This window comes from Oncorhynchus mykiss, chromosome 2 (genome assembly GCF_013265735.2).
Source record: "Oncorhynchus mykiss isolate Arlee chromosome 2, USDA_OmykA_1.1, whole genome shotgun sequence".
Classification (NCBI taxonomy): Eukaryota; Metazoa; Chordata; class Actinopteri; order Salmoniformes; family Salmonidae; genus Oncorhynchus; species Oncorhynchus mykiss.
Window position 1 is genome coordinate 99,125,055 of NC_048566.1, and position 17,638 is coordinate 99,142,692.

General features: G+C 42.9%; 1 protein-coding gene across 3 annotated transcripts in view; it reads left to right on the forward strand.

The window, feature by feature from the left end:
- atp8b4 (ATPase phospholipid transporting 8B4) overlaps positions 1–17,638 on the forward strand; it is a 62,442-nt gene that overhangs the window by 35,381 nt on the left and 9,423 nt on the right. For 2 of the 3 annotated variants that reach the window (XM_036960619.1, XM_036960636.1), the window contains 8 exons: positions 77–241; positions 3,437–3,548; positions 3,771–3,876; positions 5,361–5,502; positions 6,036–6,219; positions 9,721–9,944; positions 10,183–10,266; positions 10,708–10,953. In XM_036960619.1, the coding sequence (XP_036816514.1) occupies positions 77–241; positions 3,437–3,548; positions 3,771–3,876; positions 5,361–5,502; positions 6,036–6,219; positions 9,721–9,944; positions 10,183–10,266; positions 10,708–10,953 (1,263 nt within the window). The remainder of the gene's footprint in view (positions 1–76; positions 242–3,436; positions 3,549–3,770; positions 3,877–5,360; positions 5,503–6,035; positions 6,220–9,720; positions 9,945–10,182; positions 10,267–10,707; positions 10,954–17,638) is intronic. The other variant, XM_036960628.1, reaches the window with a different exon arrangement.

A 17,638-nucleotide genomic window follows, 5' to 3' on the forward strand; every position in this document is an offset into this window, starting at 1 on the left:
ATAGTCCTAATCAAGTTGCTTAATCTCAATACAAAATCCTTGAATTATTGTATAATCTGAATCATGTTTGTTGCAGGAGTTTGCTGGTGAAGGCTTGCGAACACTGGCCCTGGCCTACAAAGATCTAGATGAGAATGTATTAGAGGAATGGATGAAAAGGCTCCTGTATGCCAGCACTGTGATAGAGAACAGAGAGGAGGGACTGGCTGATCTCTATGAGGAAATAGAGACAGGCCTCATGGTAAGAGGCTGATTTATAGACTGATATATAGACTGACATAGATTGACCTATAGACTGATTTATAGACTGATATATTGACTGATATATAGACTGACCTATAGACAGTCCTATAGATTGACATATAGACATATATAGACTGACCTATAGACGGATATATAGGGTGACCTATAGACTATATATAAACTGATATATAGACTTACCTATAGACTGACTTCTAGACTGACCTATACACTGATATATAGACTGATTTATAGACTGATATATAGACTGACCTATAGACGGATATATATTTTGACCTATAGACTATATATAAACTGATATATAGACTTACCTATAGACTGACTTCTAGACTGACTGATATATAGACTGATTTATAGACTGACTTCTAGACTGACCTATAAACTGATATATAGACTTACCTATAGACTGACTTCTAGACTGATATATAGACTGATTTATAGACTGACATATAGAAAGACCTATATATATATATATATATATAAACTGATATATAGACTTACCTATAGACTATATATAAACTGATATATAGACTGACCTATAGACGGATATATAGGGTGACCTATAGACGGATATATAGGGTGACCTATAGACTGATATATAGACTGACCTATAAACTGATATATAGACTGATTTCTAGACTGATTTCTAGACTGACCTATAGACTGATATATAAACTGATTTCTAGACTGACCGATAAACTGCTAAATAGACTGATTTCTAGACTGACCTATAGACTGATATATAGACTGATATATAGACTGACCTATAGACTGATATATAGACTGACCTATAGACTGACCTATAGACTGATATATAGACTGATTTCTAGACTGACCTATAGACTGATATATAGACTGATTTCTAGACTGACCTATAGACTGACCTATAGAGTGACCTATAGACTGATATATAGACTGATATATAGACTGATTTCTAGACTGATATATAGACTGATTTCTAGACTGACCTCTAGACTGATATTTAGACTGATATATAAACTGATTTCTAGCCTGACTTATAGACTGACCTATAGACTGATATATAGAATGACCTATAGACTGATATATAGACTGATTTCTAGACTGACCTATAGACTGATATATAGAGTGACCTATAGACTGATATATAGACTGACATATAGACTGACCTATAGACTGATATATAGACTGACCTATAAACTGACCTATAGACTGACCTATAGACTGATTTCTAGACTGACCTATAGACTGATATATAGATTGATATATAGACTGATTTCTAGACTGATATATAGACTGATTTCTAGACTGACCTCTAGGCTGATATTTAGACTGATATATAAACTGATTTCTAGCCTGACTTATAGACTGACCTATAGACTGATATATAGACTGATTTCTAGACTGACCTCTAGACTGATATATAAACTGATTTCTAGACTGACCTATAGACTGACCTGTAGACTGATATATAAACTGATTTCTAGCCTGACTTATAGACTGACCTATAGACTGATATATAGACTGATTTCTAGACTGACCTATAGACTGATATATAGACTGATCTCTAGACTGACCAATAAACTGATATATAGACTGATTTCTAGACTGACCTATAGACTGATATGTGGACTGACCTATAGACTGATATATAGACTGATTTCTAGACTGACCTATAGACTGACCTATAGACTGACCTATATACTGATCTATAGACTGATTTCTAGACTGACCTATAGACTGATTTCTAGACTGACCTCTAGACTGATATAGACTGATATATAAACTGATTTCTAGACTGACCTATAGACTGACCTATAGACTGATATATAGACTGATTTCTAGACTGACCTATAAACTGATATATAGACTGATTTCTAGACTGACCTATAGACTGACCTATAGACTGATATATAGACTGATTTCTAGACTGACCTATAGACTGATCTATAGACGGATTTCTAGACTGACCTATAGACTGATATATAGACTGATATATGGACTGACCTATAGACCGATATATAGACTGATCTCTAGACTGACCTATAAACTGAAATATAGACTGATTTCTAGACTGACCTCTAGACTGATATATAGACTGACCTCTAGACTGATATAGACTGATATATAAACTGATATATAGACTGATTTCTAGACTGACCTATAGACTGATCTATAGACGGATTTCTAGACTGACCTATAGACTGATATATAGACTGATATATGGACTGACCTATAGACCGATATATAGACTGATCTCTAGACTGATATATAGACTGATCTCTAGACTGACCTATAAACTGAAATATAGACTGATTTCTAGACTGACCTCTAGACTGATATATAGACTGACCTATAGACTGATATATAGACTGACCTATAGACTGATATATAGACTGATTTATAGACTGACCTATAGACTGATCTATAGACTGATTTCTAGACTGACCTATAGACCGATATATAGACTGATATATGGACTGACCTATAGACCGATATATAGACTGATCTCTAGACTGACCTATAAACTGAAATTTAGACTGATATATAGACTGATTTCTAGACTGACCTATAGACTGAAATATAGACTGACCTATAGACTGATTTCTAGACTGACCTATAAACTGATATATAGACTGATTTCTAGACTGACCTATAGACTGATATATAGACGGACCTATAGACTGATATATAGACTGATTTCTAGACTGACCTATAGACTGATCTATAGACTGATTTCTAGACTGACCTATAGACTGATATATAGACTGATTTCTAGACTGACCTATAAACTGAAATATAGACTGATTTCTGGACTGACCTCTAGACTGATATATAGACTGGCCTATAGACTGATATATAGACTGGCCTATAGACTGATATATAGACTGATCTATAGACTGATATATAGACTGACCTATAGACTGACCTATAGACTGACCTATAGACTGACCTATAGACTGACCTATAAAGAACAGAGAGGAAGGACTGGCTGCTCTCTATGAGGAGATAAAGGGTTGATGTAAGACTGACCTTTAGACTGACCAGAGGCAACAGTATCCTAGATGCCCTGCCGTTATGCCCTTGATCAAGGCACTTAACCCTTCAACTGCTCCAGGGACGCTGCACCATGGCTGACCCAGTCTGGGGTGTGTTCTCAGGGGTTCTACTGGTTGTTTGTTTTTCCCCTCTCAAGCTCCTAGGAGCCACAGCAGTAGAAGACAAACTGCAGGAGGGGGTTCCTGAAACAATCGCCTGTTTGACCCTGGCCAACATCAAGATCTGGGTTCTCACTGGGGATAAATTAGGTAAGCACCAATGAAGAGATGGACCAAGGTCTTGAACCATCAAGTTTACTCCCTCTACAAATACTTTATTTTGGAGTACTACTGATATAGATTACTGCGTTGTTGGGAAAGAGCGTGCAGGAAAGGCATTTCACAGTAATATATTTGTATTCAATGTCAATGATACATTGACAATATTGTACATAAATTTGGAGGTAACGAGACATATTCTGTGGTTTGCAGAGACGGCGATGAACATTGGCTACTCCTGCAACATGCTGAGAGACGATATGAACGAAGTGTTTATCATATCAGGACATTCTGTATTAGAGGTGCAGCAGCAACTCAGGTTAGGCCTCATGGTCATGAAACAGACTCTCAGTCATGACTATACCTGCAGGTAATCAATCATCTGTGTCTGTTATTGCAGGATTTCTGGGGTTTCAGGCTGGGTTTCTGTAAAGCACTTTGTGACAACTGATGATGGGGGTGGGGAAAAAAAAGGGCTTTTATAAAAAATTAAAATAAAAACATTTGATTGATTGACCTGCATGCTAAAAAGTGAATCTGCTCCCTTAGCAGTTTTTTTGTTTTTGAGAGTCAAAGTGAGCGCTGGCTGGCTGACTTGGTCACGTGACAAGGTCCCCCAGGGGATTCTGTTTCCTCCTTCCACTTTAGTTGGACTAAGAACTTGTTATTCTCCCAACAATTGATCCCAGAGGGAAGCTATCACCATGACAGCCAGCCAGCCAGCCAGCCAGTCAGGCAGCCAGCCAGCCAGCCAGTCAGCCAGCCAGCCAGCCAGCCAGTCAGCCAGTCAGCCAGTCAGCCAGCCAGTCAGTCAGCCAGTCAGCCAGCCAGCCAGTCAGCCAGTCAGCCAGCCAGCCAGCCAGTCAGCCAGCCAGTCAGCCAGTCAGCCAGTCAGCCAGCCAGTCAGCCAGCCAGCCAGTCAGCCAGTCAGTCAGCCAGCCAGCCAGTCAGCCAGTCAGCCAGTCAGCCAGCCAGCCAGTCAGCCAGCGAGCCAGTCAGCCAGTCAGCCAGCCAGCCAGTCAGCCAGTCAGCCAGTCAGCCAGTCAGCCAGTCAGCCAGCCAGCCAGCCAGTCAGCCAGTCAGCCAGTCAGTCAGCCAGCCAGTCAGCCAGTCAGCCAGTCAGCCAGCCAGTCAGCCAGTCAGCCAGCCAGTCAGCCAGTCAGCCAGTCAGCCAGCCAGCCAGTCAGCCAGTCAGCCAGTCAGCCAGCCAGCCAGCCAGTCAGCCAGTCAGCCAGCGAGCCAGTCAGCCAGCCAGCCAGTCAGCCAGTCAGCCAGTCAGCCAGTCAGCCAGTCAGCCAGTCAGCCAGTCAGCCAGTCAGCCAGTCAGCCAGCGAGCCAGTCAGCCAGTCAGCCAGCCAGCCAGTCAGCCAGTCAGCCAGTCAGTCAGCCAGTCAGCCAGTCAGCCAGCCAGCCAGCCAGCCAGCCAGCCAGCCAGCCAGCCAGTCAGCCAGTCAGTCAGCCAGCCAGCCAGCCAGTCAGCCAGTCAGTCAGCCAGCCAGCCAGCCAGTCAGCCAGCCAGCCAGCCCCGTTGGCCCAATTGGTTGTTTTGAATTTTTTATCTGAGTGAGAGGAAAAGAGAGATAATGAACAGTCATTGTAGTGTCCTTCTATTTCTATATTTGGACATTAAATTGACATTTTAGTCATCTAGCAGACTCTCTATATCCAGAGAGACTACCAGTTAGTGCATTCATCATATGGCAGCTAAGAGAGACAGTCGCATCTCACAGTCATAATAAGTAAATGTGTCCCAATGACATCTGTTTATGCCCCCCCCCACCACCACCCTCACTCTGTCTTTAGGAGTGCTAAGGAGCACATCCTGGGCCTGGGCAGGGTCAGCGGTACTGTAGATGTGGAGAAGACAGATGACTTCTCAGAGGATTCTGTATTTGAAGAAACCATAATAGCAGAGTATGCCTTAATCATCAATGGACACAGTCTGGTAAGGAGGCTCCTCTTTTGTTTCTCTACATATAATGAAATGGCTTGCCAAACCAGATGCCCGGACTATATTTTCATCCCTGTTGAATGTGTGTATGGGTGTGTGTCTATCTGGTAAGGACCGTTTAATATCTTTGTTCCTGTGGCGTCTGCTGATTCTGCTTAGTCTTTAATGAGCAGACTGCTGGTGATTAGGGAGTCTCCTAGCTCTGTGAGAAAGGCTGTCATTAAGACAACAGACAGACAGACAGACAGACAGACAGACAGACAGACTGCCCTTGCATGGGGAGTTGTTGGTTACCCAGGGTCTACATCCTGTCTCTGCTCTGCAAGAGGGCTGGGATGTTAAACACCACAGGACTGGTTAACATTGCAGGGTGGTGTTAATAGTGGTTTTAATAGGCCTAATGTGTCTGTGTCTCTGGCGGTGTTGTAGAGAAAGACACAAGATTACTTCCATTCTAACCAAAATGGACAATACAATCTTATAATAAATGCATCTCTTTGTCTCCTCTCCTATTAACCCCCCTGTAGGCCCATGCCCTGGAGCCTGAGCTGGAGCAGGTCCTTCTGGAGACTGCCTGTCTGTGTAAGACAGTGATCTGCTGTAGGGTGACTCCCATGCAGAAGGCCCAGGTGGTGGAGCTGGTCAAGACGAACAAGATGGCTGTGACTCTGGCCATAGGAGACGGAGCCAATGACGTCAGCATGATCAAGAGTAATACATAGGTTACGTTATATTCAGCTCGCGGTGTTGCTCAGTCACCAGCAGATATGAGCAGCAATGAACGGGGTTCACAGGATGTCAGGAAGGACACAAGATCAGTTGGAAAACAAAGTTCCTACATGGGAGTGCATGCTATCTTATTTTATGTTCAATCATGAGTCTAAATACAAAATCGAGTGTGAATCTGATGTATGTTTCATGAGGAGAAGAGGATTTTGAGCAGTAGGGTTCAATATGCAAAGAATGAGTTGCTAATAGTTTCCTTGTTTTTTGAGATATCATTAGAAATTCAATGTGCTTCATCTTAGGGACATCCATAATAGAGATGACAAGTTTCAAGTTGATAGGCCATTGTGGAGTGGATTTACAGTGGTTTAAATGGTACACGTAAAATCAGATTTTTATGTCTAAAGGCCAAATTTGGAGTGAATCTGAGAAGATTTTATATGATTATTTTAAGCATTAGCGTTACACAGTGAAAAATGTGAATTGGTAACAGTTTTCTTATATTTTAAGAGATCAATACCAAGCTTAACATGGTTCGTCATGGTAATGTATTTGATTACCCTAAAAAGTTGCGAAGTGGATTTACATTGGTTTAAATGGATACGTAAAATCCATTTAAAAAGTTTTTTTTGTCAATAATGGGGATGGGGTTTGGGGGCCTTTCCCCCCATCCAATTAATTCTATGGAAGTTGAAACTGATTTACAGCATTTCTATACAATTTAAAAACTCAAATGCTATTTGGAGAACGTTTAAAAAACAGGCCAAAATGTCCCCAGCCGTTATCACATTGGTTACTGTAGCTTCATTCATCTCAGTCCATCGACAAACACATAGCCTATTAACTATACCATTAGGCGCTATACACACAAACTCAGATTAGCTCAGCACCAGGATTACAAACTTTAATTTAACATGTAGCAGTCTGTTAGCAGACATTTTATTTTATGAACAAAAGGTAAACAAATACGCTTTTTTTTTTTGCAGTTTACAGCTAATTTTCTGCAATTCTACACATTTTGCCATGGGGTGGAGAGAAATGTCTGCAGTTTTAAAGCTAATTTCCTGCAATTCTACACATTTTGCCATGGGGTGGAGAGAAATGTCTGCAGTTTTAAAGCTAATTTCCTGCAATTCTACACATTTTGCCATGACTATTGACATGTTACTATGATATCTGAGTAATAGTGACTAACAAAATCAACACAGGCCCCCTGGAAGTCAAGGCCCCTGGGCAAATGCAATATGTACGTGTACCTGATGGGTAATTCAGCCATGAATTTTCTACAAGTTGAGATAGGCCGGCTAGACTAAGAAGAGTAATTTAGGAATCTAAAAATGCTAATTGTGCGACTGTCAGTAAATGATATATAACAAAAGGAAGACTGCTGATGCACAACCAAGTTTCGTTTTGATATTCTACTATTCTAAATAATAAATGTATTGCCAAAGCAAGTATAATGGATAAACAAAAGTGAAGTAAACAATAAAAAGTGAACAGTAAATATTACACTCACACAAGTTACAAGATAATAGAGACATTTCCAATATCATTTTATGTTTATGTAGTGTTGTAACGATATGCAAATAGTTAAAGGACAAAAGGGAAAATAAATTAACATAAATATGGGTTGTATTTAGAATGGTGTTTGTTCTTCACTGGTTGACCTTTTCTTGTGGCAACAGGTCACACATCTTGCTGCTGTGATGGCACACTGTGGTATTTTACCCAATAGATATGTGAGTTTATCAAAATTGGATTTGTTTTTTCGAATTCTTTGTGGATCTGTGTAATCTGATAGAAATATGTGTCTCTGATATGGTCATCATTTTAGCAGGAGGTTAGGAAGTGCAGCTCAGTTTCCACCTCATTTTGTGGGCGGTGTGCACATAGCTTGTCTTCTCTTGAGAGCCAGGTCTGTCTACGACGGCCTTTCTCAATAGCAAGGCTATGCTCACTGAGTCTGTACATAGTCAAAGCTTTCCTTAATTTTGGGTCAGTCACAGTGGTCAGGTATTCTGCCACTGTGTACTCTCTGTTTAGGGCCAAATAGCATTCAACATGTCAAGTAATTATCTTTTTGTTTGGTTTGGTCTAGTTGTGTTGCTGTCCTGGGGCACTGTCTGTTTTTGTTTGTGAACAGAGCCCCAGGACCAGCTTGCTTAGGAGAAGCAAGGTTCATCTCTCTGTAGGTGATTTGTTATGGAAGGCTTTTGGGTTGTTGTAGAATTTAACAGCTCTTTTCTGGATTTTGATAATTAGCGGGTTTTGGCCTAATTCCGCTCTGCATGCATTATTTGGTGTTTTACGTTGTACACATAGAAAAATTTTGCTGAATTCTGCATGCAGAGTCTCAATTCTGTGTTTGTCCCATTTGGTGAATTCTTGGATGGTGAGCGGACCCCAGACCTCACAACCATAAAGGGCAATGGGTTCTATAACTAATTCAAGTATTTTTAGCCAGATCCTAATTGGTATGTCAAATGTTATGTTCCTTTTGATGGCATAGAAGGAAGGCCCTTCTTACCTTGTCTCTCAGATTGTTCACAGCTTTGTGGAAGTTACCTGTGGCGCTGATGTTTAAGCCGAGGTATGTATAGTTTTTTGTGTGCTCTAGGGCAACGGTGTCTAGATGGAATTTGTATTTGTGGTCCTGACAACTGGACCTTTTTTGGAACTCCATTATTTTTGTCTCACTGAGATTTACTGTCAAGGCCCAGGTCTGACAGAATCTGTGCAGAAGATCTTGGTGCTGCCTAAGGTCCTCCTTGGTTGGGGACAGAAGCACCAGATCATCAGCAAACAGTAGATATTTGACTTCAGATTCTATTAGGGTGAGGCCGGGTGCTGCAGACTGTTCTTGCGCCCTTGATAATTTGCTGATATATATGTTGAAGAGGGTGGGGCTTAAGCTGCATCCCTGTCTCACCCCACGGCCCTGTGGAAAGAAATGTGTGTGTTTTTTGCCAATTTTTGTTGTTTTTGTACATGGATTTTATAATGTCGTATGTTTTTCCACCAACACCACTTTCCATCAATTTGTATAGCAGACCCTCATGCCAAATTGAGTCAAAAGCTTTTTTGAAGTCAACAAAGCATGAGAAGACTTTGCCTTTGTTCTGATTTGTTTGTTTGCCAATTAGGGTGTGCAGGGTGAATACGTGGTCTGTCATACGATAGTTTTGTAAAAAGCCAATATGACATTTGCTCAGTACATTGTTTTCACTGAGGAAATGTACAAGTCTGCTGTTAATGATAATGCAGAGGATTTCCCCAAGGTTGCTGTTGACGCATATCCCACGGTAGTTATTGGGGTCAATTTTGTCTCCACTTTTGTGGATTGGGGTTATCAGTCCTTGGTTCCAAATATTGGGGAAATTGCCAGAGCTGAGGATGATGTTAAAGAGTTTAAGTATAGTCAATTGGAATTTGTTGTCTGTATATTTTATCATTTCATGCAGGGTCTCTCTCTCTCTCTCTGTCCAGCTGCTCATATAGGTGTAGGTATATCAGGTCAGGAGGGCATGCAGGCTGTGCTAGCCTCCGACTACTCCTTTGCCCAGTTCCGCTATCTGCAGCGTCTCCTGCTGGTCCACGGCCGCTGGTCCTATTTCCGCATGTGCAACTTCCTGTTCTACTTCTTCTACAAGAACTTTGCCTTCACCCTGGTGCACTTCTGGTTCGGCTTCTTCTGTGGTTTCTCAGCTCAGGTAATTAAAAGTGACAAAAAAAAATTGATATATATATTTTGGGAAAACTTAGGAACAAAATGTACTTACGGTAGTTGTCTTTGTCCAAAGTCTCTTGAAAATAAAAAACAATAATCAGTTATAAATGCTATTGCATTGGGGCAAAGAACAATGCACCATTATAGTTCATAAACATTTTATATTTGTAAACATTTTGTATACATTTTTTTCTTCACTTTATTCCTTCTTCTGTTCTTAGACGGTTTATGACCAGTGGTTTATCACTCTCTTCAATATAGTCTACACATCCCTGCCAGTTCTGGCCATGGGGCTTTTCGATCAGGTAAGAACTGGTAGAAACTACAGACAATGGCAACCCTTCGAGCCTTCTTTCACTTTCCTTAACTTACTTACTTTCATTTTTTTTCTTTTCAAGATTCTGCCAAGTCATACAGGTGAATATGTAATGTTTTTAGATACCCTTTGTCCTGTGTCCTAACAAAATACCCTTAGGAACTCTAAACCTCTAACTACCAATACCCCACCTAAACCTTAATTACTACCCTTATCCTCACCCAACTCTAAGTCAATATCATTTAGAGTCGGTAAACTGACCAGGACACAGGTTAAGCCTAGTTCTGAACTAAAAAGCCTACCCAATGGAGAAAGTCCATTAAAGTGCTTATTAGTCCAGGACTTAAGTTAAATCTGTATCTGGGAAACCAGACAATGTAATCCAGCGCACACACACACCTCTCATCACAACAACTCTTTTCATCCCCAGGATGTGAACGAAGCCAACAGCCACCGCTACCCTAGCCTGTACCGTCCAGGACAGCTCAATGTCCTGTTCAACAAGAGACAGTTCTTCCTGTGTACGCTGCAGGGGGTGGGCACCTCCTTCCTCCTCTTCTTCATCCCCTACGGAGCCTTCTGCCTCGTCGCCAGGGACGACGGATCACACATCTCAGACCAGCAGGCTTTCGCCGTCATCATATCAACATCCTTGGTCATAGTGGTGAGCGTTCAGGTAAGAGACATAGTCAGATGGCTCATTCATCACAAAACCCACTGATATTGCCAACTACTTTAATGATTTTTTTAATTGGCAAGATTAGCAAACTTAGGCATGACATGCCAGCAACAAACATGGACAATACACATCCAAGTATAGCTGACCAAATTATGAAAGACAAGCTTTGTAATTTTGAATTCCTTAAAGTCAGTGTGAAAGAGGTGAAAAAATTATGGATGTCTATTAACAATGACACAGGGGTCTGACACGTGGATGGAAAATTACTGAGGATAATAGCGGACGATATTGCCACTCCTATTTGCCATTTATTCAATTTAAGCCTGCAGGAAAGTGTGTTGCCCTCAGGCCTGGAGGGAAGCAAAAGTAATTCCCCTACCTAAGAATAGTAAAGCCTCCTTAACTGGCTCAAATAACCAACCAATCATCCTGTTACCAACCCTTAGTACATTTTTGGAAAACAAATGTGTTGTGTTCTTTAATAATTTAATTTATTATTATTATTAATAATAAATAATTTAGTCTGCTGCTGGAAAAAAGTATGTGTCATGGCTTTACACCCCGTGCTATATTGTGGATAAAGAGTTACCTGTTTAACAGCTTTAATGGAAGCCTCTCCAACAAAATCCAGGTAGAATCAGGAATTCCCCAGGGCAGCTGTCTAGGCCCCTTACTTTTTAAAATCTTTACTACCGACATGGCTTTGAGGAAAGCCAGTGTGTCTATGTATGCGGATGACTCAACACTATACACGTCAGCTACCACAGCGATTGAAATGAGAGCAACACTTAAAGAGCTGCAGTTAGTTTCAGAGTGGGTGGCAATGTAAAGTTAGTCCTAAATATTTCAAAAACTAAAATCATTGTATTTGGGACAAATCATTCACTAAACCCTAAACCTCAACTAAATCTTGTAATGAATAATGTGGAAATTGAGCAAGTTGAGGAGACTAAACTGCTTGGAGTAAACTGTCATAGACAAAACTATATTAAATATTGATACAACAGTATCTAAGATGGGGAGAAGTCTATCCATAATAAAGTGCTGCTCTGCCTTCTTAACAACACTATCAACAAGGCAGGTCCTACAGGCCCTAGTTTCTACCTTCTTAACAACACTATCAACAAGGCAGGTCCTACAGGCCCTAGTTTCTACCTTCTTAACAACACTGTCAACAAGGCAGGTCCTACAGGCCCTAGTTTCTACCTTCTTAACAACACTGTCAACAAGGCAGGTCCTACAGGCCCTAGTTTCTACCTTCTTAACAACACTGTCAACAAGGCAGGTCCTACAGGCCCTAGTTTCTACCTTCTTAACAACACTATCAACAAGGCAGGTCCTACAGGCTCTAGTTTCTACCTTCTTAACAGCACTATCAACAAGGCAGATCCTACAGGCCCTAGTTTCTACCTTCTTAACAGCACTATCAACAAGGCAGGTCCTACAGGCCCTAGTTTCTACCTTCTTAACAACACTATCAACAAGGCAGGTCCTACAGGCCCTAGTTTCTACCTTCTTAACAACACTATCAACAAGGCAGGTCCTACAGGCCCTAGTTTCTATCTTCTTAACAACACTGTCAACAAGGCAGGTCCTACAGGCCCTAGTTTCTACCTTCTTAACAACACTGTCAACAAGGCAGGTCCTACAGGCCCTAGTTTCTACCTTCTTAACAACACTGTCAACAAGGCAGGTCCTACAGGCCCTAGTTTCTACCTTCTTAACAACACTATCAACAAGGCAGGTCCTACAGGCTTTGTCGCACCTGGACTACCGTTCAGTCTTGTGGTCAGTTGCCAATTGGCTCAGAACAGGGCAGCACGGTTGGCCCTTGGATGTACACAGAGAGATAACATTAATAATGTGTATGTCAATCTCTCCTGGCTGAAAGTGGAGGAGAGATTGACTTCATCACTACTTGTCTTTGTGAGATGTTGAATGCACCAAGCTGTCTGTTTAAACTGCTGGCACACAGCTCAGACACCCATACATACCCCACAAGACATGCTACCAGAGGTCTCTTCACAGTCCCCAAGTCCAGAACAGACTATGGGAGGCACACAGTACTACATAGAGCCATGACTACATGGAACTCTATTCCACAGTACTACATAGAGCCATGACTACATGGAACTCTATTCCACAGTACTACATAGAGCCATGACTACATGGAACTCTATTCCACAGTACTACATAGAGCCATGACTACATGGAACTCTATTCCACAGTACTACATAGAGCCATGACTACATGGAACTCTATTCCACAGTACTACATAGAGCCATGACTACATGGAACTCTATTCCACAGTACCACATAGAGCCATGACTACATGGAACTCTATTCCACATCAAGTAACTGATGCAAGCAGTACAATTAGATGTAAAAAACAGATAAATATATACCTTATGGAACAACGGGGACTCTAAAGAGACACATACATAGACACATGCATACACACACACACACACACACACACACACAATAACATTTCTCTCTGCTACCACACGGCAAGCGGTACAGAAGCGCCAAGTGTAGTTCCAAGAGGCTTCTAAACAGCTTCTACCCCCCAAGCCATAAGACTCCTGAACATCTAATCAAATGGCTACCCCCCCCCCTCCCCTTTACGCCACTGCTACTCTCTGTTATTATCATCTATGCATAGTCACTTTAATAACTCTACCTACATGTACATATTACCTCAATTACCTCGACTAACCAGTGCCCCCTGTATATAGCACATTGACTCTGTACCGGTACCCCCTGTATATAGCCTCCACATTGACTCTGTACCGGTACCCCCTGTATATAGCCTCCACATTGACTCTGTACCGGTACCCCCTGTATATAGCCTCCACATTGACTCTGTACCGGTACCCCCTGTATATAGCCTCCACATTGACTCTGTACCGGTACCCCCTGTATATAGCCTCCACATTGACTCTGTACCGGTACCCCCTGTATATAGCCCCCGCACATTGACTCTGTACCGGTACCCCCTGTATATAGCCTCCACACTGACTCTGTACCGGTACCCCCTGTATATAGCCTCCACATTGACTCTGTACCGGTACCCCCTGTATATAGCCTCCACATTGACTCAGTACCGGTACCCCCTGTATATAGCCTCCACATTGACTCAGTACCGGTACCCCCCTGTATATAGCCTCCACATTGACTCAGTACCGGTACCCCCCTGTATATAGCCTCCACATTGACTCAGTACCGGTACCCCCTGTATATAGCCTCCACATTGACTCAGTACCGGTACCCCCTTTATATAGCCTCCACATTGACTCTGTACCGGTACCCCCTGTATATAGCCTCCACATTGACTCTGTACCGGTACCCCCTGTATATAGCCTCCACATTGACTCTGTACCGGTACCCCCTGTATATAGCCTCCACACCGACTCTGTACCGGTACCCCCTGTATATAGCTTCCACATTGACTCAGTACCGGTACCCCCTGTATATAGCCTCCACATTGACTCAGTACTGGTACCCCCTGTATATAGCCTCCACATTGACTCAGTACCGGTACCCCCTGTATATAGCCTCCACATTGACTCAGTACCGGTACCCCCCTGTATATAGCCTCCACATTGACTCTGTACCGTAACACCCTGTATATAGTCTCGCTATTGCTATTTTACTGCTGCTCTTTAATGACTTCCTAGTTCCTTTTAATTGTTCCTTTTGCATTGTTGGTTAGCGGATTGTAAGTAAGCACATCACTGTCACATGTAACTAATATAATTGTATTTTATTTGATACGCACTAAACACACATGTGGATTCTGTGTTGTAGATATGTGGTAGTAGAGTAGTGGCCTGAGGGCACACACTTAATATGTTGTGAAATCTGTTGTGTATTGTAATGTTTTTCAAATGTATAGCATCCTTAATTTTGCTGGAGCCCAGGAAGAGTAGCTGCTGCCTTGACAGGAACTAATGGGGATCCATAATAAACCCCAGGAAGAGTAGCTGCTGCCTTGGCAGGAACTAATGGGGATCCATAATAAACCCCAGGAAGAGTAGCTGCTGCCTTGGCAGGAACTAATGGGGATCCATAATAAACCCCAGGAATAGTAGCTGCTGCCTTGGCAGGAACTAATGGGGATCCATAATAAACCCCAGGAAGAGTAGCTGTTGCCTTGGCAGGAACTAATGGGGATCCATAATAAACCCCAGGAAGAGTAGCTGCTGCCTTGGCAGGAACTAATGGGGATCCATAATAAACCCCAGCAAGAGTAACTGCTGCCTTGGCAGGAACTAATGGGGATCCATAATAAACCCCAGGATGAGTAGCTGCTGCCCTGGCGGGAACTAATGGGGATCCATAATAAACCCCAGGAAGAGTAGCTGCTGCCTTGGCAGGAACTAATGGGGATCCATAATAAACCCCAGGAAGAGTAGCTGCTGCCTTGGCGGGAACTAATGGGGATCCATAATAAACCCCAGGAAGAGTAGCTGCTGCTATGGCAGGAACTAATGGGGATCCATAATAAACCCCAGGAAGAGTAGCTGCTGTCTTGGCAGGAACTAATGGGGATCCATAATAAACCCCAGGAAGAATAGCTGCTGCCTTGGCAGGAACTAATGGGGATCCATAATAAACCCCAGGAAGAGTAGCTGCTGCCTTGGCAGGAACTAATGGGGATCCATAATAAACCCCAGGAAGAGTAGCTGCTGCCTTGGCAGGAACTAATGGGGATCCATAATAAACCCCAGGAAGAGTAGCTGCTGCCTTGGCAGGAACTAATGGGGATCCATAATAAACCCCAGCAAGAGTAGCTGCTGCCTTGACAGGAACTAATGGGGGTCCATAATAAACCCCAGGAAGAGTAGCTGCTGTCTTGGCAGGAACTAATGGGGATCCATAATAAACCCCAGGAAGAGTAGCTGCTGTCTTGGCAGGAACTAATGGGGATCCATAATAAACCCCGGGAAAAGTAGCTGCTGCCTTGGCAGGAACTAATGGGGATCCATAATAAACCCCGGGAAGAGTAGCTGCTGCCTTGGCAGGAACTAATGGGGATCCATAATAAACCCCGGGAAGAGTAGCTGCTGCCTTGGCAGGAACTAATGGGGATCCATAATAAACCCCGGGAAGAGTAGCTGCTGCCTTGGCAGGAACTAATGGGGATCCATAATAAACCCCAGGAAGAGTAGCTGTTGCCTTGGCAGGAACTAATGGGGATCCATAATAAACCCCAGGAAGAGTAGCTGCTGCCTTGGCAGGAACTAATGGGGATCCATAATAAACCCCAGGAAGAGTAGCTGCTGCCTTGGCAGGAACTAATGGGGATCCATAATAAACCCCAGGAAGAATAGCTGCTGCCTTGACAGGAACTAATAGGGGTCCATAATAAACCCCAGGAAGAGTAGCTGCTGCCTTGGCAGGAACTAATGGGGATCCATAATAAACCCCAGGAAGAGTAGCTGCTGCCTTGACAGGAACTAATAGGGGTCCATAATAAACCCCAGGAAGAGTAGCTGCTGCCTTGGCAGGAACTAATGGGGATCCATAATAAACCCCAGGAAGAGTAGCTGCTGCCTTGACAGGAACTAATAGGGATCCATAATAAACCCCAGGAAGAGTAGCTGATGCCTTGGCAGGAACTAATGGGGATTCATAATAAACCCCAGGAAGAGTAGCTGCTGCCTTGACAGGAACTAATGGGGATCCATAATAAACCCCAGGAAGAGTAGCTGATGCCTTGACAGGAACTAATGGGGATCCAAAATAAACCCCAGGAAGAGTAGCTGCTGCCTTGACAGGAACTAATGGGGATCCATAATAAACCCCAGGAAGAGTAGCTGATGCCTTGACAGGAACTAATGGGGATCCAAAATAAACCCCAGGAAGAGTAGCTGCTGCCTTGACAGGAACTAATAGGGATCCATAATAAACCCCAGGAAGAGTAGCTGCTGCCTTGGCAGGAACTAATGGGGATCCATAATAAACCCCAGGAAGAGTAGCTGCTGCCTTGGCAGGAACTAATGGGGATCCATAATAAACCCCAGGAATAGTAGCTGCTGCCTTGGCAGGAACTAATGGGGATCCATAATAAACCCCAGGAAGAGTAGCTGTTGCCTTGGCAGGAACTAATGGGGATCCATAATAAACCCCAGGAAGAGTAGCTGCTGCCTTGGCAGGAACTAATGGGGATCCATAATAAACCCCAGCAAGAGTAACTGCTGCCTTGGCAGGAACTAATGGGGATCCATAATAAACCCCAGGATGAGTAGCTGCTGCCCTGGCGGGAACTAATGGGGATCCATAATAAACCCCAGGAAGAGTAGCTGCTGCCTTGGCAGGAACTAATGGGGATCCATAATAAACCCCAGGAAGAGTAGCTGCTGCCTTGGCGGGAACTAATGGGGATCCATAATAAACCCCAGGAAGAGTAGCTGCTGCTATGGCAGGAACTAATGGGGATCCATAATAAACCCCAGGAAGAGTAGCTGCTGTCTTGGCAGGAACTAATGGGGATCCATAATAAACCCCAGGAAGAATAGCTGCTGCCTTGGCAGGAACTAATGGGGATCCATAATAAACCCCAGGAAGAGTAGCTGCTGCCTTGGCAGGAACTAATGGGGATCCATAATAAACCCCAGGAAGAGTAGCTGCTGCCTTGGCAGGAACTAATGGGGATCCATAATAAACCCCAGGAAGA